This window comes from Aquarana catesbeiana, linkage group LG12 (genome assembly GCF_042186555.1).
Source record: "Aquarana catesbeiana isolate 2022-GZ linkage group LG12, ASM4218655v1, whole genome shotgun sequence".
In the NCBI taxonomy this organism is placed as follows: domain Eukaryota; kingdom Metazoa; phylum Chordata; class Amphibia; order Anura; family Ranidae; genus Aquarana; species Aquarana catesbeiana.
The window spans coordinates 210,596,798-210,621,193 of NC_133335.1; the positions used below are offsets into that span (position 1 = coordinate 210,596,798).

General features: G+C 43.2%; 1 protein-coding gene across 3 annotated transcripts in view; it reads right to left on the minus strand.

Moving 5' to 3' along the window:
- The window catches only part of NDRG3 (NDRG family member 3), a 101,817-nt gene that overhangs the window by 34,531 nt on the left and 42,890 nt on the right, over positions 1–24,396 (minus strand). For all 3 annotated transcript variants that reach the window (XM_073606622.1, XM_073606620.1, XM_073606621.1), the window contains exons 2-3: positions 9,291–9,383; positions 2,661–2,696 (exon numbers count right to left, since the gene is read on the minus strand). In XM_073606622.1, the coding sequence (XP_073462723.1) occupies positions 2,661–2,696; positions 9,291–9,347 (93 nt within the window). In that variant the 5' untranslated portion in view covers positions 9,348–9,383. The remainder of the gene's footprint in view (positions 1–2,660; positions 2,697–9,290; positions 9,384–24,396) is intronic.

Below are 24,396 nucleotides of genomic sequence, written 5' to 3' on the forward strand. Positions count from 1 at the left end.
GAGCATTGGCCTGAAGTCTCCTATATATAATCCTTCCGCGGAAACTATTTTTTGGCTGCTGTTACGCAATGTTTGCCACAGTTTTGTTGTAACATCAAGTTTGTATCCCCAGCACAAACTGGGAGACTGCACCGATTCATTTATCCGGACTCCATCCTGTGGAACGGGTTTGGACTCCAGTGCCCTTTTGCACATTGCATCCCCACATGGGCATGTTGCCCTTCTTTGTTTTGGGTATAAGGCCCCCCCCGGTTAGGGGGGGGGTGTTACTGGTTATTGTTTTGTTTTTGGTTAATTCATGCATACATGAGTCAGTATACTTGTTGCATTACATGTTTAGTGTTCACTCAAGGAATCGGTTATATGTGCAAAAAAGTGGCGGTGTGGTGGGTGGTCAGTCCGCTCAATGTGTATTTCATCCTCCTATATACTAGATAGCAGGACCCTATGTCAATTTGTAAAACAGTGTCCTGGAACACCAGGGGCCTGAATTCCAAAATTAAAAGGTCACCGTTGTTCCAGTTTTTGCAGAGACAGTCGCCCCACATATGTATCCTCCAAGAGACCCACCTAACCGGGGGTAAGCTCCTGAGTCTCAGAAGGCCATGGGTGGGTCACTCATATCATTCAACTTACTCTAACTTCGAGAGGTTAGCATATTATAGCATATTAATACGCAAATCCCTGCCCTTTCGCTTACTGGCGGTTGAGGTGGATCCTGGAGGGCGGTGTGTGATTACGCATGCTAATATAATCAATTTGGAGGTAGTTATTGTGGGATTGTATGTACCTCCTCCTGCCTCCATTTCCTTTCTTTACCAGGTGGTGTCTAAGATCCTGCAATACGACACTGACAAATCTCTATCCACCATAGATGAAGGAAACTCCCCCGTCAGCTATTGTATTCTGACAGCCAATACCCACAGCTGTAAGAAAAACCAAACATTGACTGAATCTGTCTGGATGCAGTGACTGTTTGGATGACAATTTTCAATCAGGCTCCCTTGACAAATGTAGATTTAGAAATTTACATTTCTTAAGCTGTGTAGTGCCAAAGCCATCCAAGTTTAAAATTCAGCCAATTCAGCATAAGATCTGCCTGCAACGCAGCATCATCTCAACCTTGGTAAAATCCCAGGACTGGAGCTTAATGGCTTTTAAGCATACAAAGATGGCGTTTTTCTGAAAAATGACACTGCTGCTGTGTTATTGAAAGGAATTTATGCCTGCAGATAAAGTTTCTGGAAGGTCCACTTTAAAAAAAAAAAAAAAAAAAAAAGGGACTTGCAGTCTAGTAAAGTATAAATAAGGTCAATGAAGATTAAAGCATGCACATTAATGCACCTATTGTGTATCTGGAGGCTCTTGCCATTAGATTCATGGATACCTTAAAATAAACTTGTACTTGACCCATACTAGACAAATAAAAAGTACAATTTACAGGAGGGGTTGCAACTGCAACCCAATGTCATTTCATAGCACTAACTGCCCTTTCTCACTGGCCTTTCCTACCTAGTTGCTAAAAAGAATCCTCCTGATGTCCTGGATGTGACGAAACACGCAGGGGCAGGATTTCCAGTTACCACATCACTCATGCCATCTGGAACGCACGCTGGCTCCATTGTGGTGCCGATAGATTTATCGGCAGGTCATTCAGGAGTTCCAGTGGGGTCGTTTGGTGGTGGCAACAACAGTCAGAGGATTGCTGAATCGCATTGAGCACTATCACTTTTAAATTTAATGAGGATTGCTTGTGGTCACGATTTTGGGACTTTTACACTTTGAGGACTACTGCCCTTTATAAAAATCAAGTGATTTTAATTACATATGGATTTTGTGGACTATCAGATGAAGATTTACATGACTAACTATATCTACATATACACAGCACTTCAAGTAATTGCACTTTATACTGAATTGTTTGCACAACTAACTTGGCAAGTGCAGCTCCACTACACCATCACAATAGACACAGCTTTGCATTAAACGAAACCTATTTTTTTGTAGGCTTGAACAGATTTTCTTTACGTTGCCTGCAGCAGACATCCACTTACTCTTTTGTAGGAAGAGGAGGAAAAAAAAAAAAAAAAGGGAGGATCAATTGGACACACTTACCAAGCTTCCAAGTAGCCACACCAACATGTCCCTCTACCCATAGGTCTACTTCCACTTTTTGTGGACAGTGAAGGAGCATAGCACATTATGAATCTTCCATTTATGATGGGTGTTTTAGTTCCATAGTTTTGTGCCCATTTAAACCGCTCTCCTAAATCTATTATCTTGAAAGAGCGCACATGCCTAAACATGGCTCTGAAATACGTTGCGCTGCCCTCCTCCTGGTGACATTATCCCGCTGGCGTTGCGGTTCACACTACGCTCCATCAGACCTGCCAACTCATCAGGACTGTGGATAGAGTTGCCGGCCACCCCTTCCTTCTCCACGGTTGTCTGGGAGCAGTTAGACGCCACTGCCATCAGATGAACCTCTTAATTACATATGAGTGGCCCTTTTGGAGTTTTATTAAAACTATTGCTCTTAATACACAGAGATGTTTTTCGCTTTTTTTTTGTTTTAGATACTTTGAATATGACCAGAAATCTGTAGAACAGGTACATTACATAAGCAAATATCCCATACTAAAGAAAAGATGTAGTCTCACCTGTCCATCAAAGTCTTCAAAGTTCCGACCGGCATTCTAGGAGGTAAAGCAGAACAAAATAAGAACAAAAAAACCTAAAATATTTCAAATTAAACTTGCGCTTAAAAGGAATGAAAAAAGTTCCACAATGTGTGCAACCTGCTGGCTGTGCAGTGTGGCAAATGTGAAGCAATCACAAGACTGGCTAGCAGTAAGAACCACCCAGCACCTCAGAGTATGAATGAGCATGCAACTTACTTCATGTGACCATAAAAAGTGAACTGCAACTTTGACCTGCATGGGTAAAGCACTTTAAACTTTGGTACAAGTTGTCCTTTAAGGTCTAACCCCACTCACAGTGCAGGCCACCTAGGCTTGTACTCAGTCACCCTTGGTCCTGCAATCTTCACTTTTCGATCACACTGGGAACTGCACAGCCTTGCTACACAAAGTGTCCGTGCAAGTCCCCCCTTCAGCCTGCACGCCGCAATCCTGTTCATTCCAAAGGGGAGTCGTACTCCTCTGGACCTGCAGAATACATCTCTCGATAGGAATGAATAGAGCCATTGAACCAAGGCAGAAGACAACCCAGCATGACGACATTTTGTACATAAAGCTGGGCATGCCCAGTGAATATCAGACCAGGTGGGCTGAACAGGACAACCTGTACAAAAAAAAAAAAAAAAGTACACCAGAAACTGGCCAATACTGAGACAAACAAAAAAAGGCTCCATTAGCTACTGTTGCTTTGGGTGGAGTGTAGAAGAGTTGGAACCCTTGTCAAGTTTTTATAGCTGTCCATTTCCCCACTGGGGGGTGCACTCTGTCAGTTACAGGCAGTGATTGATGAGGAATCTGGAATTTTACAGGTGTCACAAGGGCACCTGTACCTATGACAACTCTCCAAGAGGGGAATTCCACTCTCTTCCTCTTGAATCTCTAGGACGGGAGGTGAAAGCAAATCTCACAGATAGTAAACTAGCCACTTTCTGACCTCATCACTTAGCCGTACGGTGGCAGAGGCTTGTCTGTGCCAGATCTTACCCAATATGTGATCTAGCACTCCTGGGTAGAGGGCGTGCGCCCCTTGAAACAAAGCACAAGCCGATCAGTGGGTGCCGGCTAATGGATGTCCACTGGCACGCGCTGATCGGTGGGGAGAGAGGCAGGACAGAGCTCTGCCTATGTAAACAAGGCAGAGCTCTGTCTTGTCAGCAGGGAATAGATTTTTTTTTTTTCCTACAAGGCAGGGAATAAAATCCATCACTTCCCTTAGTAAAAGCACCGCACAGCGTACACAAACACTGGTTAGGCACACATTTAACCCCTTCCCAGTCAGTGTCATTAGTACAGTGGCAGCGCATATTTTTAGCACTGATCATTATATTAGTGTCACTGGTTCCCACAAATTTTAAGGCCTCATGCACACTGGACGTTTTAAAAACGCCAGTAGCATTAGCTGTAGAATGAGTTTTGCAGCGTTTTTTAGCATTTTTTAAAGCAAAAACGATACTCCCACAAAAGCTTATGGCTAAAAAAACGCTGATGAACGCTGAATAGTCAAGTTTTTCAGCGTGTTCTAGAGTTTAAGCTTTTATCAGAGTTAGAACGTTTTAACAGCCGAAAAATTCCTCTTAAAACCCACCAGTTCTGGGGGTTTTTTTCCAGCCAGAAAACACCCTGCCAAATAACGCTGATCTCATGTGTGCATGGACACATAGGATAAAATGCTGGGGAGTTTACTGGCTGCAGAAAAAAAAAAAAAAAAAAGCCTATAGCCAAAAACCGCAGTATAAACATCCAGTGTGCATGAGGCCTAAACGTGCCAGAATGTTAGCCGCAATTTTGCAGTCCCGCTATAAGTCACCGATTGCCACCATGACATACACAAAATATATTATATTATATTTCTGATATCGCCATTTTACTAACCTGACAACTTATTATGCTAAATAGGAAACCTTAATTTTGTTTGCAAATAATAAAGATTTTAACTACTAGCAAGAATAAGTTCTTACATTTAAAAAGGCACCTGTCTTTTCAGATCCATCATGGCAGCGCCTGTTAGCGGGCATCCCACATCCCTCACCTTGTTGTGTCACTGCCGCATCACCAGCCATCCCATTAAAGTGAACGGGAATTGTCAAAAATGGCCTGGTCATGAAGGGGGGTTAATCGTCTGGAGCTAAAGTGGCTAGCAGGGGTTTAACCCTTCCCTACACCGTTTCAATTTATTTTTATTTTTTTTAACATACACTTTAAATCAGTTATGAACACACACACACACACACACACACACACACACACACACACACACTTAAAAATGCCATACATTAAGCTGAGACGGTACAATGAAGTGTCAATGGAACGAGTCTGCAGAATACAAAAAGCTCGTTGAAGATCCAATGTACCAGTCCTCCACTGGCACAAGTACAGTGCAAATGTCCTATCATGCAAATTAGGCCTACAGAGCCATGCTTGTTGAATTCTGATTCATGAATCAGTTAATGTCAGAAGCACAGGGGATGTGGTGTTACCAGGAAGAACCATATAAAAACATTTCACTTAATATATCATGGCAGAAAATAGTTCCAATGACATTGTGAATAAAAATAAAACTTTAGATGGATAATCAAGTGTTCAATGGGGAGATATCTGCACTTGTGTTCTCAACTCAAACTACCAGCCAAGCTGCGGTCTTATCCTGTGCTTGCTTGAGTTTCTTTAAAGTGGTTGTAAAGCCAGCCACTCTCAGCCCCCCTAATATTTACCTAAGCCCATCAAGCTCCAGCGATGTTTCAGGCTTGTCTCGGCTGCCGCTGCTGGCCCCACCCCGAGGACGAGGGCCGGAGTCAGCGGTGTCAGATTATTGCATATAACCGCAGAAAAACAATTCCAAGAGGTGTGCACTGTGCAGACTCTTGCCACTGTACCTACCAACTAAATAGAAGTCATTTTTGATGTTCCCTTTAAACTGATCACAATATACCGTATATACTCTAGTATAAGTAGAGTTTTTCAGCACTTTTTTTGTGTTGAAAGTGCCCCCCTCGACTTATACTGGAGTCAAGCACTTTTCTGCAGCAAAAAATTTTTTTCCGAACCGATTTTAGGGCCCCGTATCTCAGAGCCACTTGGTGCTAGGAATCCCAAATTTGGTTTGTAAACCCAGTGGAACTGGTACCACAACATATCCAAAGCTGGAGTTCCTAGCACCAAGTGGCCCCGAGATACGGGGCCCCAAATAGGTTCAGAAAATGTCATTCTCTGCTGCAGAAAAGTGCTTGACATTTTCTGAACTGATTTTTGGGGCCCTGTATCTTGGGGTCACTTGGTGCTAGAAACCCCAGCAATTGGACATTTTATGGTTCTAGTTCCACTGGGTTTGCACACCAAATTTGGAGTTCCTAGCACTAAGTGGCCCCGAGATACGGGGCCCCAAATTCGATCAACTGTGTCCATCTGCAGCAATGACATTTCAGGACCCTTTGGGTTCAGAGACCCCAAATTTTGGCTGCAGCTAGGGGGCATCCAGGAACCCTTAACTACCGAGTTTGATGTTCAGGGGACCTATGGCTGCAAATGAACACAGTGAGGCTGAAAATGGGCATTGTTGACCCTCTTTTCCACTTACAGTAGCTGTGCATTTCTCACCCTCGTCTTCTACTCGGGTCAATACGTTTTTCCCCATTTTTTTGTGGTAAATTAGGGCCTCGACTTATACTCGAGTATATACGGTATTTAAAGCTCAGCTTTTGGGTGGAAAATAAAAACCAGGAGTTGACCCCCCATGTTGGACGGGTGCCAGACGGGGTTAGAAGTAATTTTTGATGTTCCTTTTAACCACTTGCCACCCAGGCCAATTCTAACACTTCTCTCCTACATGTAAGGCCCCTTTCACATGGGCGAATCTGTTTTGACTCTACGTTGATCCCCGCTGAGCAGGTGGATGAAAGGTCAGTGTCTGCTCACTGTGCAGAGATGGAACTATCAGAGCCCGGCTGTCCTCTATGGGGAAATTTACAAGTTACCTGTTTGGAGTTAGAGGGTCTAGCGCTAGAATTATTGCGCTTGTGGCGATACCTCGTTTGTGGTTTGAAGGCCCTTTACACCTCTAGGCTGGAAAGCCAAAAAAAAAAAAAAAAAAAAAAAAAAAAAAAAAAACAAACACAGTATCTCAAAAGTGAGTGAACCACTTACATATATTTGTAAATATTTTATTCTATCTTTTCATGTGACAACACTGAAGAAATGACACTTTGCTACAATATAAAGTAGTGAGTGTACAGCTTGTATAACAGTGTAAATTTGCTGTCCCCTCAAAATAACTCAACACACAGCCATTAATGTCTAAACCGCTGGCAACAAAAGTGAGTACACCCCTAAGTAAAAATGTCCAAATCGGGCCCAAAGGGTCAATATTTTGAGTGGCCACCATTATTTTCCAGCACTGCCTTAACCTTCTTGGGCATGGAGTTCACCAGAGCTTCACAGGTTGCCACTGGAGTCCTCTTCCACTCCTCCTTGATGACATCACGGAGCTGGTGGATGTTGGAGACCTTGCTTGGCCTGTGCATCACCTTTACCCTCAGCATCTTTAGCAAGGCAATGGTCGTCTTGGAGTTATGTTGGAATACTGCCCTGCGGCCCAGTCTCGGAAGGGAGGGGATCATGCTCTGCTTCAGTATATCACAGTACATGTTGGCATTCATGGTTCCCTCAATGAACTGTAGCTCCCCAGTGCTGGCAGCACTCATGCAGCCCCAGACCATGACACTCCCACCACCATGCTTAAATGTAGGCAAGACACACTTGTCTTTGTACTCAACTGGTTGCCGCCACACACGCTTGACTTATCAGACCACAGGACATGGTTCCAGTAATCCATGTCCTTAGTCTGCTTGTCCTCAGCAAACTGTTTGCAGGCTTTCTTGTGCATCATCTTTAGAAGAGGCATCCTTCTGGGATGACAGCCATGCAGACCAATTTGATGCAGTGTGCGGCGTATGATCTGAGCACTGACAGGCTAACCCCCCACACCTTCAACCTCTGCAGCAATGCTGGCAGCACTCATACGTTTATTTCCTAAAGACAACCTTTGGATATGACGCTGAGCAAGTGCGCTCAACTTCTTTGGTCGACCATGGCGAGGCCTGTTCTGAGTGGAACCTGTCCTGTTAAACCGCTGTATGGTTTTGGCCACCGTGCTACAGCCAAGTTTCAGGGTCTTAGCAATCTTATAGCCTAGGCCAGTGATGGCGAACCTTGGCACCCCAAATGTTTTGGAACTACATTTCCCATGATGCTCAACTACACTGCAGAGTGCATGGCGTATCATAGGAAATGTAGTTCCAACACATCTAGGGTGCCAAGGTTCACCATCACTGGCCTAGGCCATCTTTATGTGGCGCAACAATTTTTTTTCAGATCCTCAGAGAGTTCTTTGCCATGAGGTGCCATATTGAATTTCCAGTGACCAGTATGAGTGTGAGAGCGATAACACCAAATTTAGCACACCTGCTCCCCATTCACACCCGAGACCTTGTAACATTAATGAGTCACATGACACCGGGGAGGGAAAATGGCTAACTGGATCCAATTTGGACATTTTCACTTAGGGGTGTACTCACTTTTGTTGCCAGCAGTTTAGACATTAAGAGCTGTGTGTTGTTATTTTGAGGGGACAGCAAATACAGTTTTACAAGTTGTACACTCACTACTTTACATTGTAGCAAAGTGTCATTTCTTCAGTGTTGTCACATGAAAAGATAGAATAAAATATTTACAAAAATGTGAGGGGTGTACTCACTTTTGTGAGATACTGGGGGTCATTTACGAAAGGCAAATCCACCTTGCAACTGCAAGTGCACTTGAAAGTGCAGTCGCTCTAAATCTAAGGGGTAGATCTGAAAGGAGGGGAAGCTCTGCTGATTTTATCATCCAATCATGTGCAAGCCAAAATGCTGTTTTTTATTTTCCTTGCATGTCCCCCTCGGATCTACAGCGACCTTACTTTCAAGTGCATTTTCCTTTAGTAAATAACCCCCACTGTCTTTTTTATAGCTGGCAAACACCCATGCGATACGATTCCAGTGCGGATTTTCCTGCGGTTTCAATGAAAGCTCAGCCATATAACTGTATGGTTGAACTCACACACAGATATCGCATGCGATCGGCACCGCAGTGCAGTTGTGAATCACATGTGATACTGATAATATATTTAAAGTTCAGCTTCTGGATGGAATATAAAAACTGAGTCGGCCCCCTATGTGGGATGGACTGTGTCTTGCCACTGTATCTACCAACTATAAAGAAGTAATTTTTGATGTTCCAATATCACAATATATTTAAAGCTCAGCCTTTGGATGGAAAATAAAAACCGGAGTCCCCCCCCATGTAGAACCACACCACTAGAAAACAAAACAAACAAAATGCGATGTGATGTGCTGAATTGTGCGTCACACTGTCCCCATTGCAGTCCGGAGTGGACAGTCGCCAGACAGGTTACGCGCTCTGGCAGCTGTCCGATCTACCGTGACCTCAGCCTTGGATTGTGACCATTTACGAAAGATAATTTTTCATAGCCAGTCTGGCCCACAGACACTCCCAGACTCAAAACTACCATAGCAGCAAAGGTAGCCGAAGCCTTACCTTATCCGTCAGAAGAGGTTTTATCTCCGTCAGTTGGACGTCCTGCAGTTCATCCATATTTCAGATTCCGCTGAAGAACAGAAATCTGCAACTCTGGAACACAATAAAAAGACTGGTTAAAACCAACAACTGCATATTGTGCAGATCATAAACCTGAAGCATGTCCTGTGGCACGCTGGTTAAACACTCGGCTTACACAATATCATTTACAGATTATGGCTAAGTATCTCAAAGCAGGTGCCTTTGCAGTTAAAAAGTATTAAAATGTCATGAAAAGCTGCTCTACCAAACTAAACCAGTCAATTATTACCCAGAGTGCACACAGCTTAACAGGGAGAAGCTTCATTGTCAGGGAATATAATATAATATAATATATATAATATATATATATATAATATATATATATATATATATATATATATATATATATATATATATATATATATATATATATATATATATATATATATATATATATATATATATACACACACACACACACACTCCTAAAGCAAAATTTTAGCAAGATAAAAAATAAATAGCCATAGACAGCGGTGCCTGTCTGTCTTTTGCAAATATCTCCTAAACCGTGTAGCTTTAGGAGCTATTTCTTGCACCTACAGGTAAGCCTTAATCTAGGCTTACCTGTAGGTAAAAGTGGTCTGTAAGGGTTTACAACCACTTTAAGCCCTCGTTCACACTGAACCGATTTGTCATGACAAGTCGCAGCCTATTTCCAGCAATGGCACCGGTCCAATCGGTGCGGCGCCGATTTAGCAGCAAAAGTAGTTCCTGTACTACTTTTGCCGATTTTGGGTGTGACTTCAATAGACCTCTGTACATGAAGCCGCATAGATGTCTTTCAAGTAGCACCCAAAGTCGCATGGACATGCTGCTTTGAAATTGAGCAGCTTCAGATGAAGAAGTCGCGCGATTTCAAAGCCGTGTTCAGTGTGAACGAGGGCTAAAAGATAAAAAAAAACAGCTGCAATATTCTCCTTCAATCCAGAGATTCCCCCTGCAGTACTTTTTTCGACTACAAGAGGTCCTCAGTCTGCTGGCCAGCATCATTCAACTCACTACCCGAGCCCAGGTTTTTCCGGACCCACATAAGCCTGAAAATTGTCAGTGAAAGAAGAAACAGAGTGTAGAACTCATATCAGTCACCCTACTCTTATCAGCTTGCTTCTGGTCAGCACAGGGATCTGGGCTACTAATGCATAGCTAGCCCTTTAAAGTGAGTCTCTGGAAAGCAAAGGGTTCTTGAGAAGCATCTTAATACTTTTGTGGGCAGCGTGTTAAAACTTCACTCCTGGGCGTGGTGCCTCCCCCTACAAACCACTGCTCCTGAAGGGGGGGGGGGACCCCAAAAAACACTGCCTGAAAAGGGGGGGGGGGAGCGGACACCTCCGAAAACCACTGCACCGGGGGGGGGGGGGGACATCAATGTAAAGTATCCTCTTGGGGACATGGTTAGCTTTAAGGAAAAAAAACACACACACACACACACACACACACACACACACACACGTTGCTATTGCAGTGATCCTTCTTGTAACGCAAATTGCCTGGTTGACCCCATGCTTTTTGGACAGTAACCCAGAGCGTGCATGCATACAGTGGGGCAAAAAAGTATTTAGTCAGCCACCAACCGTGCAAGTTCCCACTTAAAAAGATGAGAGGCCTGTAATTGTCATCATAGGTATACCTCAACTATGAGAGACAAAATGTGGAAACAAATCCAGACAATCACATTGTCTGATTTTTGAAAGAATTTATTTGCAAATTATGGTGAAAAATAAGTATTTGGTCACCTACAAACAAGTAAGATTTCTGGCTCACAGACCTGTATCTTCTTCTTTAAGAGGCTCCTCTGTCCTCCACTCATTATCTGTATTAATGGCACCTGTTTGAACTTATTATCAGTATAAAAGACACCTGTCCACAACCTCAAACAGTCACACTCCAAACTCCACTATGGTGAAGACCAAAGAGCTGTCGAAGGACACCAGAATCTTTGTAGACCTGCACCAGGCTGGGAAGACTGAATCTGCAATAGGCACGCAGCTTGGTGTGAAGAAATCAATTGTGGGAGCAATAATTAGAAAATGGAAGACATACAAGACCACTGATAATCTCCCTCGATCTGGGGCTCCATGCAAGATCTCACCCTGTGGGGTCAAAATGATCACAAGAAAGGTAAGCAAAAATCCCAGAACCACATGGGGGGGACCTAGTGAATGACCTGCAGAGAGCTGGGAACAACGTAACGAAGGCTACCATCAGTAACACACTACGCCTCCAGGGACTCAGATCCTGCAGTGCCAGACGTGTCCCCCTGCTTAAGCCAGTACGGGCCCGTCTGAGGTTTGCTAGAGAGCATTTGGATGATCCAGAAGAGCATTGGGAGAATGTCATATGGTCAGATGAAACCAAAGTAGAACTGTTTGGTAGAAACACAACTTGTCGTGTTTGGAGAGAGAATGCTGCGTTGCAACCAAAGAACACCATACCTACTGTGAAGCATGGGGGTGGCAACATCATGCTTTGGGGCCGTTTCTCTGCAAAGAGAACAGGACAACTGATCCGTGTACATGAAACAATGAATGGGGCCATGTAGCCTGAGTTTGGGTGCAAACCTCCTCCCATCAGCGAGGGCATTGAAGATGAAACGTGGCTGGGTCTTTCAGCATGACAATGAAGGAGTGGCTTTGTAAGAAGCATTTCAAGGTCCTGGAGTGGCCTAGCCAGTCTGCAGATCTCAACCCCATAGAAAACCTTTGGAGGGACTTGAAAGTCAGTGTTGAGCAGCGACAGCCCCAAATCATCATTGCTCTAGGAGGAGATCTGCATGGAGGAATGGGCCAACATACCAGCAACAGTGTGTGCGACAGCCTTGTGAAGACTTACAGAAAACGTTTGACCTCTGTCATTGCCAAAGGATATATAACAAAGTATTGAGATGAACTTTTGATATTGACCAAATACTTATTTTCCACCATAATTTGCAAATACATTTAAAAAATCAGACAATGTGGTTGTCTGGATTGGTTTCCACATTTTGTCTCTCATAGTTGAGGTATACCTATGACGACAATTACAGGCCTCTCATCTTTTTAAAAGTGGGAGAACTTGCACAATTGGTGGCTGACTTAATACTTTTTTGCCCCACTGTATTAGAAAATAAACTTTGAACCTGCAATTCTTGCTCTAGGCAAGTGTCTCAGAAGTACAGAAGCCAGTGATACAGCAGGATAGCCAGGAAACTAGCATTTTCAATCACAAGTCAACAGCTGTGCTTCCCAAGCACAAGCTGCCTTGAAAAATTTGCTCTGCATTGCAATCATGTACACCTCCAAGTGCTGCAGAAAATTGTCACATTCTGCAAATGTCACCCCATGCTCCACTCTGATCTTGAGTGGATTACTGTAGTGAACTATTAAAACCACGTGAGCTATACCGTGTCCTGCGTCAGCCATTAAATAACCATGAATCTTTCATTCCCCTAGGACATGGAAGAAAAGTGCAGGTTCATGCAAGATTTATGTCACCTTCAATGTAAAATTCAAGGACATACACTGCAAGATGCCAGGGAAACCAATAAACCCTCTCTCCAGAGGCCCCACAACAAGGTGGATTAACCATGTCATATCACATAGAACACAACGGCCATTCAGCTGTTCCTGTAAGTCCTGCCAATACCACCCTCAATAAAAAACTCACAGCACTCAAAATGAGCAAACAATAGTACGGTAATTCTATGGGAGGGGGCGTGGTAAAAAGGTCTATAAAACCTACCACACAACTAGGAATGAAAGAAAATCAACTACGGACAGAAGGGTGTAGAGGAGTTTCAGAACTTTACATTAAAAGAAGATATGCAGAATAACAAGCTACATCATAAATCGTGAGGATAGAACCATTTAGATATTTACTGAGAACTTAATTATATAATAGAGATCCCAGGCATTTACAAAAAGGTGTCTGAAATTTAAATGAAATTTCAACTGGACTAGTTTATTGAAGGGTGCGAATCATTGTTTATTAATTACAAAGAATTAAATGCAGAGACTTCAAGTGACAAGAGCCGCCACAGATCGAGAAGGACACCAATGGAAAAAAAAAAAAAAAAAAAAAAATGGGCTCGAAAAGCAGTACCTTCTTTTTCAGCACCAGGAGCTCAAGGTTGGTAGTTGACATGACGCACTTTACGTACATAAAGATGCCCCCTTGCCCAACACTCCCTTTATGCCCAATTTTTCAGCCAGCACACCCTGAATCACCCTACCTAGTGACCCTCGCTCCCAGTATACGCAACCCCCAAACCAACACTCCCCATAACCTTCCACCCAACACTCTTACTCCCCCAGCCACTGCCCAACACTACCTGTATGCCCAACCCTCAAACCTACACTCCTTGGATGTCCAACCAACACTCCCGGTACACCTCATGCTCCCTAAAATACCCCAACAGTCGAACTAACGCTTTCTGTTTACCCAAGCCTATAACCAATGCTCCCTGTATCTCAAACAAACACACCTTTGAACCAACACTACCTGTATGCCAAATCCTGGAACCAACTCTCCCAGTTTCACCAATGCTCCCCATAAGCCCAACCCTTGAGCCAATACTCCCTGTAAGCTCAAGCCTTAAATCAAAACTCCCTGTATCTCCAACACTCAGCGCAAGTTCAACCCTCAAACCAACTCTCCCTGTATGCCTAAGATTCCAAATTACACACCTTGTATGCCCAACATTCTACCCTATGCTCCCTGTAAACCCCAAACCAATGCACGACCTTCACTGTAAGCCCAACAACTGAACCAATGCTCCCTGTATCCCCAAACCCTTCAAATTACACACCTTGTATGCCCAACATTCTGCCCAATGCACCCCCGTTTCCTCAACCCCACACCCAAAGCACCCCCCTTCCCCTTCCCTCAACTCTCAAACCAATACTACCTGTAAGCCCAACCCTCCGTCCAATGCTTTCTGTACCTCCAACTCTCAAAAAAACACAATGCTCCCTGTATGCCCAGCCTTCTACCAAATGCTGCACATACAGACACAACTGGGCAAATGTTAAAAGCTATGTTCTTACTTCAGGCCTGATTCATACAAAAACACTGCCTGCGTCTACTACTGCCCCAGGTTCATCTTAATACCTCCAACATGCGATGTTTAACAAAGCTGAGCAGTACATATCAAAGAGAAGGAATCTGCTATTTTATAAAAAAAACTAAACAAAATAAAAGGCAGTTCTCTACTAACTACTAAATCTAAAAGGCAATTAGTTAAGAAATAAGTGCACTTTCCCCGCCAAGTTGCACTTATTTTGCCTCCTCCCCGCCATGCTGAACTAACAGAGGCCACCCTCTTCGCAGATGCATAGTTACTGAGATCAGACGCCTGCAGCCTCCAGGGATTTACATCCCGCTCTGCTAGTTCTCCACTTCCCGGCCAAGTTTGTCAGCGGAACCCTATGGATTTTGATGGGGCTCCTACCAGAGTTCTGACCAGTAAACCAGTTAGCCCATAGATTTGGGGGGGGGGGGGGGGGGGGGGGGGGGCGGCGCGACAAAACAGGATCTTAAAAGAAATATGCAAAAAGTCCACATGCACAATGTTAAATAAATGGAACTCTTGATTGCTGAAAAAACGTGAACTCAATCCATGCTCCGATGGGCTCTGCAAAGAATAAGTGCCGACAAGTAATTACCACCACCTCCGTGTGCAATGCCTGTTCAGCTGAATTAACCGCTTGCCGGCCGGGCGGCGCGGCTCTCGTTCTGGGCAGGTGTCATATGACGTCCGTCCATTTAAACAGGGAATGCGCACGATCTTGTGCACGCATCCCTATTCCTTCGGTGGTGGCACGTCACGGAGACACCGCTCACCACCGAGGGGGGGTGAACAGCCATTGGGCATGGCTGTTCACCACGTGGAGTGGTACCATCTGTGATCGGCCGTGACTTCATCACGGCCGAACACAGATGGTACCACTCCACTTTGCACGGCGCATGCATGCGATCTTGAGCGATCTATGCGTGCACGTCAGTGGCGGCGTATTCCCAGGAACACTGCTAGTCACCGATGCTGGCAAACAGCCACTGGCCGGCGGCTGTTTACCATGTGATCCTTTCACAGCCAATCACTAAATGTAAATACAGAGTGGTAACAAGAGGTTACCGGTTCTCCTCCTCACACACCGATCGTGTGAGAAGGAGATTGCGTTAACATCTTGTTACTGCTTACAGTGCACACCAACACACCGATTGCCTGCTGCCCCCCCCCCCCCCCAATAAAGAGGACCTGTCACTGTCCAGAGTATATAAAAAAAAAAAAAAAAAAAAAAAAAAAAAAAAAAAAAAAAAAAGGTTGCTAGTCTTCTAAAACGCTTGTTAAGTGTGTTACTTCTTAACCAAAGGTTCCACTGTAGTATTGCACAATCCACATAAATATTACACTCTGTATAATGCTGACTTAAAACTTGCGTTTTAGAATATTGTATTAAAAATTATGACCTTTTTTATGACCCTTTTTTGAAATTAAAAAACCCACTTATATCTAAAAGGATTATTTGACTCCATCTAGTGGTTCAGATAAAAAAAAAAAAAAAAAAAAAAATCGATATTTAACCCCAGTGGCAAGAAAGGATCTAAGGATTGCTGGAGAGCTGTGACATACGGGAGCAATAAAGAGCTGACGACAGTATATGCAGCGGTAGAGTCAGGTGGCAAAGATACGGCAAAAAAAGTCACACAAATCTGTAAAACATGGAGATAATATAAATAGCAACAGACTCGAGTAATAATTTATGTAGTACACAAGTGATATGCGATTGGTTACTACAGGCAACAGATTCCTCTCTTCTCTTAAGCTTCCAAAACTCAGACAACTACATTCATTAGGCGCCCTGCGTCACTGCAGTAGCCGAGCAACCAGTTCAGTTTGAAGAATTATGCTGACATTTTAGATGCAGAGCAGTGTGCCGTGTTCAAAAGCCAGCTGAGACCTGGCGCACACATACACGACCGGATGACGTGCTGTCTGAGAGCTTCAGACTGACGCCCCACACCGCTGCACCTGTGCATAATGGAAAACAAATATCCTCATTTCTGGAAGGATGAGCCCTTGTCACCACCGAATGCAGACTGGGTTGCACAACATATGCAAATGCATGTATGGTGCATACACACACACTGTAAAAAAAAAAAAAAAAAAAGGTATATATAAAAGATTGACTATAGAGCTAAAAAAAAGATATACAAGTGATATAGATCAGCTCAGGTCCCCCCTTCACACCTCCCATGTGTAGCAGTGCTGTATTCTATGCATTGCATTATGTTAAGGCAGCCCATTAATATTAAATGAGCTGCCAATGCATCCCAACGGACAAAAGATTTGGTGCACCATTTCTTTTTCATGTACTACACCACAATGCACAGGTGCTTATCATTTATTCATCATGGGGTGTTGAGGTGCCATTTACAATTAATGTTCATTATGAAAAAAAAAAAAAAAAAAAAAAAAATTTACACACACACACACACACACACACACACACACACACACACACACACACACACACACACACACACACACACACACACACACACACACACACACACACACACACACACACACACACACACACACACACACACACACACACACACACACACACACACACACACACACACACACACACACACCTACCCTGCCATCTTTCCTAATTACTGCTGGGCCTTTAAATTAAAAACAAATACAACATGCAGGGCTTGTTTAAGGTCTTTGTTGCAACAGCAAATTTTCTTCTATTCCCAAAAGGCTCTTCCTGCAAGACGTTAATTTAATCACTCCTGTTCCAATAGCAGACTGAGCTCATCAATAATTCATATTAAAAAAAAAAAAAAAAAAAAGGACAAATATTGTAACTTCTGCGCATCGCAGAGATCACATCAACCAATACAAAAGCAACAAACAGAACGAATAAAGGAAGCAGAGGAACCGAGTTGGCGTCTCACAAAGCTTCATCTGTAAATCGATTTTGTGGCCATTGCCAAGGGACACCGCTTTTGTAAAGAGACCACAGAATACGGAGAAATCAATAGAAGAGTATTTGTAAATATTCAAGGGAAGAAGTCCCCAGCCAAATGTGTGTCCCAGGAATAACATCCCATCTCTAAAAATAAGGACTATATATTTTTTTTATCAATAAATACAGCAATATTAAAAATAGTAATTAATTATTTCCAACCTTCTGCATCTGGCAAAAAAAAAAAAAATTTGAAACCATTCAATTAAAGTGTTACTAAACCCAGGACCCTGCATTCACTATATCTGTTCTCCGAAGTACACAGAACATGGAAATGCAATTATCTTAAAGTAAAATATAAACCACTAAATACCTTTTCTCATCAGCAGTTTATAGGAGTCTTGTAACAGCCAAAAGCAAGAGCAGAAATAACAGGTAAAAAAAACAAACAAAAAAAAACGGGTAAACAGGTAAGACCATGTCCACTTTAATTATGCAAAATGCTCCCTTGCCGCTCACCATGTAAGGTGTTACCATAACCATAGTCTATAGGAGAAAAAGGAGGGGATTGTCCCCAGTGTAGAGCACCGGGAAGGCATAGAGGTTATTATTGGTGACAATGGACAATGCTTGAGCAGAATCTAAGCTCTTTAGATTCTGCTCAAGCATTGTCACCAATAACAACCTCTACGCCTTCCCAGTGCTCTACACTGGAAAAAAAAATCCCCTCTTTTTCCTATAGCAGTCTTGTGACTTCTATCAGTGTCAGGTAAAGCTTGTAGGAGGAGTTTTCATTCTACTTTGACTGTCCTATGAGGCTGCAGGACCCCTGACCCTCTGGACAGTGCCGATTGGCCCTGTGCCGATCACATGCACCCTCCCAAGAAAATAAACCGCTCTAGCAATACACAGCAAACTGAGCGTGTGCAGAGTGCCCCCAAAGCGCTGTTATATCAGCAGATAAACTGGGGACAGTGGAAGGGGAGGATCAGAGAAGACGGACTCAAACTGCCTTTTTACACAAAGCGGAGGATTAACCCATTTGGTTCCACAGAGAGTATAACCAGCATGCTTTACATACCGATTTTGTGGTTATGGGTTTAGTAACACTTTAAAGGCGGAACTTTACTCAGAAAATTAATTCTTGCTAGATAATGCTTGCCCATTTTTCAGGTGTAGTTTTGTAAAACATTTAAAATAAGTGCCTATACTGTTTAAAATCAAGTAATACTCACCCTGCTCTGCACAAGCTCAGTTGCTCCCTTTTTTTTGGCACTGTGCCTAAAATGTAGAGGTCAATCTGCTGACAGCTTAAAAATTTACTGCTCAGGGGGCTCTGGGCTTCAACAAAATGGCAGCCTCCAGCAAGAAGAAACAGGAGCACTGCTGGAGGAAATTTACAGCACACACTAATTTTGGCAGCATAATTAAGGTGGAATGTATGTTCCGTGCTAAAGTGGTTAGCTGTAAAGTTCCACTAACTGAATCTAGTCACATGACTCCTTGTCACCTCTTCCAGTGGTCTCCACTGTTCCCGCCGTCTTGTGACATTGCAGAACCAGTCTTTTAGGACTAAAGGTTGCAGGGGATAAGCAGAAAGGAACAATTGATGACACCTTTTACGTGACCATTTCAGATATTTGGAGGGTCATTATTTTTAAATAAAAATAGTGACTAGCTAGGGGTGGTTATAGTGGGAGGGAAAATTTTTTGCCTATTGATTTTTTTTTTATTTCTTAAGACCCCTTTCACACTGAGGCAGTTTTTAGGTGTTTTAGTGCTAAAAATAGCACCTGAAAACTGCCTCTCATGCCTCCCCAGCGCAAGTGCTTTCACACTGGGGCGGTGCGCTTGCGGGACACGGAAAAGAAAAAATTAATCAGTGGCTATTTTGATCGCTGTATAAATGTCAATGGTCCCAAAAAAACATGTCAAGTGTCCAATCTGTCCGCCGCAATGTCGCTGTCCCACTAAAAATCGCTGATCATACCAAATCAGGGTAAACATGACTATATGCTCCGCTGGGAAAAGATACTAGGAGAAGAAATCCCAGAGATGACGTGGCAGACGATCTGGTCCCAAGCGGCTAAGAGCTCCTTTTTGTACGCTTTACAAAGAAAATGCATATAAAATCCTTTGTTTTGGTACTTGACGCTGCGCATACTCCACGTCATCTATCCCTCTAGCTCTGATCGGTGTTGGCGCTGTCAGGGGGACAAAGGTACCCTCTACCACATTTACTGGAGTTGCCCCACGATAGTGCCCTTCTGGACTACGAAGCAGCAATTATTGTCCCCCAACTTTGAGGTCCAGGTCCCCATGATGCCAAAATTCTTCCTACTTGGGGGTGTCACCATTACAAAATTGCCAAACCATCCAAGAAGCTACTTAAACATATCCTTACAGCAGCACAATGTCTGGCTGCCCTCAACTGGAAGTGGCGCCCCCCACCCGCGACACTTTGTAAGCCAGAATAAAAGACATGGAGCTAAATCGGGAAAAAAAAAAAAATTGACAGCTAGATTACAAGATAGGCTGGAAATGCAGGATAAGGTCTGGGAGGTGTGGCATCGCTAGGAGGACCTGCTCTGAGCCGATGGTTGAGCTACTACTTTACTTTCCCATTTTTCCTTTATTTTCTTATTCAACTCTTTCCCCTCTTCTACTTCCTCTTATGTTTTTCTCATATTCCATAGGCTCTCACCTAGCCTATGGCAAACCTCAATCATTAACCAGTTCATAGTATGACTTAGCATCAATCTTGCACCAATTACGGCTAAAATGTCTGTATTTGGGAAGGAAGGAAGGAAGGAAGGAAGGAAGGAAGGAAGGAAGGAAGGAAGGAAGGAAGGAAGGAAGGAAGGAAGGAAGGAAGGAAGGAAGGAAGGAAGGAAGGAAGGAAGGAAGGAAGGAAGGAAGGAAGGAAGGAAGGAAGGAAGGAAGGAAGGAAGGAAAGAAAGAAAGAAAGAAAGAAAGAAAGAAAGAAAGAAAGAAAGAAAGAAAGAAAGAAAGAAAGAAAGAAAGAAAGAAAGAAAGAAAGAAAGAAAGAAAGAAAGAAAGAAAAAGGGTGATCACCGGCAATACGAGGAAAAAAAAAAAAAGGGCCATAAATATATCCATTTTGTAGACACTACAACTTTTGCGCAAACCAAATCAATATTTTTTTTTTTTACCAAAAATATATAAAAAAAATACACATTGGCCTAAAATCGACCTTTTTCCCTAATTTTTTGGACATTATAGCAAAAAGTAAAAAATAGTTTTATTTTCAAAATGGTCGGTTTTTTTGTTTATAGTGCAAAAAATAAAACCCACACAGGTAATCAAATACCACCAAAAGAAAGCTCTATTTGTGGGAAAAAAAGGATGTCAATTTCGTTTGGGTACATCGTTGCACGACTGCGCAATTGTCAGTTAAAGCGACGCAGTACTGTATCGCAAGAAATGGTCTGGTCATTAAGGGGGCAAATCCTTCCCGTCATTAAGTGGTTAAACAGTGGACCCGTCGCCCCAGTGTGAAAGCAGCCTAGAAAAAAAAACTTTATATTCTAAGGATGTAAACATGTTCAGTTTGTCTTCTGGAAGAAAAAAGGCAATTAAAAAAAAAAAAAAAAAAAAAAAAGTAGGAAATTTTGTATTCATACGCTGTAAGAGGCTCTAATACATCATACTGCAAGTAACAGACATATGAACTATTTGGAAGTCTTATTAGGTAGACTGAACAGAAAGGTCTTTTGGGCAAGGGGTCAAGGAAGCAGTCACAATGCCAATAAACTAAGCCACTCTTCTGCATATTCAGTAGATATTCAGGTGGAGCCCTCTATATCCACGTCTTCGAAGTTAAACAGTTGACCTGCAGAACGTGACCCCAATTTCAGTGCCTGCATTTTTTCCCCAAGAGGAGTCAAAAAATGCCTGAAAAGTTTAATGTTCATCCCTCACCTAAATTCTGGTGAATCTGCATTCCTCTCTTCATCTCACCTGTTGATCCTACCAGTGAATTCCACCTAATGCAGCTTTCTGTGATTTGGTTGACAAAGATGCTGCACTGCTCCTGACTTGAAGCATAGTTGCCAACTTGCCACTCATGTAGGCAGTGCCCGATTGCTCTAGAGTGGGATGAGAAGTCCTTGCAGCATTGTCATATAGGAGCCTTTAATTGTACTTTAAAGCAGAACTTCACCCAAAAAGGAAAAGTTCCGCTTCACCATCAAGAAGACGATAGAGGCAAGGGAGAGGTGGTGCTAGAAGGGGAGGCGGGTGATCTCTGGTGGTGGGAGGGTGGCGATGCTTGTTCTAGCTCACTCTGGAGCCACCCACCATCTGTCATGCAACCCAGCCTCCAACAGGCCATGGACCAGCATGCAGCCTGGGGGTTGGGGACCCCTGGCCTAGGCGATCCGAGCAGAAGTTCAGCCCCTCAGGCTTCTGGGACATGCAACAAGTCTGACGCCAGAAGGCCAAAGGGACATTCACAAAGCACAGCGCAGTTTGCGCATGCGCAGTGTGAAGCTGCAATGAGTCACAGCCGACTTCCCTTATACATGCTGGGGAACAGAAGACCGTCGAGGGCCAGGCAAAGGGGGGGGGGGGGGGGGGGGAGAGACTGAAGATCCTCTTTAAGCAGGCCAAAGAGGTGCTGACAGCCAACTCATGTTTGTAGTTAAAGGACACATTGATTCACCATTATGTGAAAATGGCGGCTTGTGCCAAAAACCCTGATCAATCACCACAATGTGGTGCCAACACACAGGCAGTGCCCTTTTTGCTCAGTCCTACCCATTTGGCATATACATGAACTGAAGCCTACATCTGACCACAAGACCTCCAACAGTCAAATGAATGCCTGCACCTTTACTTTAGTATTCTGAAGGGGCCAGGCTCAGAAATAACATTGCATGTGTCCTATTGCCAGTCCTTGCTGAGAGACTTTTCTTGCTCTACATAAAGTTATTAGAGCGAGAGAAGATTGTACACTCAGACCTGCATAACCTTTAGACTGACAGTTTGAACAGTGGGAGGGAGAGTGGCACTGGTGAGTGAAAAGTGTCTCCTACATTCACATTTTGCTGATCAAGCATTTCTTGTTTGGTCAAAATCAGGACAGTGAAAGGTCCCTACAAGCCTATCGTATTAAAAAAAAAAAAAAAAAAAAAAAAAAAAGGACAGGTTCATGCTAGGAAAAAAAAAAAATTACATTATATTACAATATAATAGAATATATATTATGTCCAAGGAACCAACCTATAAGGGCCCCCATAGCCATTCATTGGGAAACTCAGTATGCCGCTGTTTCTGCTTTCCCAACTCCTATGCAGTTGAGAACAGAGGGAATGATCACAAAAAAGAAAAAAAAAAAAAAATATTTATATAGAGAATATCTATTTTTTCTTCTCCATTAGAGCTGCACGATTAATCGTTAAAAACAGCGATTTTGATTCACCCCCTCAAACTGATCTTTATCCTGCACTTCCACAATTCTATGTAACAAATGCAGAGCCGGTCTCTGGTCAGAGCTGTCAAAAAAAAAAAAAACAAAAAAAAAAAACACAACACCCGACAAAATTCATCACAACATTGCTCAGCGCTGAGATAAAAACACTGCATCATTAGCTCAAAGGGATGACCTTCGGTCTGTAAATGATGTCAGTTTAACAACTTAACCACTTGCCGACCGGGCCATAGCCGAAAGAAGGCTGCAGCGCGGTCGGCTAGTTCTGAGTGGACGTCCGTGGGACTTCATCCCAGAATCCTGCTCTCGCGTGCACCCGAGAACTTCCTCTGGACCCGGCGGATCACGGTAAACGGCCGCTGATCGCGTCTGTTTACCATGTGATCGCTCCGTCAAATGACGGAGCGATCACATGTAAACAAACCGGCGTCATGTCATGACGCCGGTTCCTTCCTCCCCTCTCTGTACCGATCGGTACAGTGCGAGGGGAGAGGGGGAGGGATCGGATGGCAGCACCGCACATGCGCACACACACCGCTCAATATATCCTGCACTACCCCGCAACACTCTGCAATTTTTAACCAGTTCCCGCCCGCCGTCATATGATGTCCTTGAATTTGTGCGGGGATATCTGAATGATGGGTGCAGCTACAGGCATCATTCAGATATCAGCTTTTTTAGCCGGCGATTCCCTACACCATAAGAATGATCATAGCAGCTGTTCCACTGCTTGATCGTTCTTATGGGAGGCAAGAGGGGATGCCACCCCCCAGTGCTTCTACCGACTCACCGCTATGATCAAAGCCAGGATCTTTTTTTTTTTTTTTTTTTTTTTTTTTAATTTCAGGCTTCCCAGCCTAGAGGTGAGATTTGGGGTCTTATTGACCCCATATCTAACTGTAAAGAGGACCTGTCATGCCATATTCCTATTACAAGGGATGTTTACATTCCTTGTAATAGGAATAAAAGTGATCAAAAAAATTTTTTTTTGAGGGGGGGGGGGGGGCGGGGAGTGTCAAACTAAAATAAAGTAAAATGAACAAAAAAATAAATAAAATAAAAAAATGTTTAAGACGCCCCTGTCCGTGTGCTCGCATGCAGAAGCGAACGCATATGCAAGTCCCGCCCACATATGAAAACGGTGTTCAAACCACACATGTGAGGTATCGCTGCGATCGGTAGAGTGAGAGCAATAATTTTGGCCCTAGACCTCCTCTGTAACTCAAAACTTGTAACCAGTAAAAAATTTTAAAGCGTCAGCTATGGAGATTTTTAAGTAGCGAAGTTTGGCACCATTCCACGAGCGTGTGCAATTTTGAAGGGTGACATGTTGGGTATCTATTTACTCGGCGTAACCTCATCTTTCACATTATGCAAAAACATTGGGTTAACTTTACTGGTTTTTTTTTTAAAGCACAAAACAGTTTTTTTTTTTCAAAAAAAAAAAGCATTTGAAAAAGTGCTGCGCAAATACCGTGCGAGATAAAAAGTTCCACCAACCGCCATTGTATTCTCTAGGGTCTTTGCTAAAAAGATATATATAATGTTTTGGGGTTCTATGTAATTTTCTAGCAAATAAATGATTTTTACATGTAGGAGAGAAATATTAGAATTG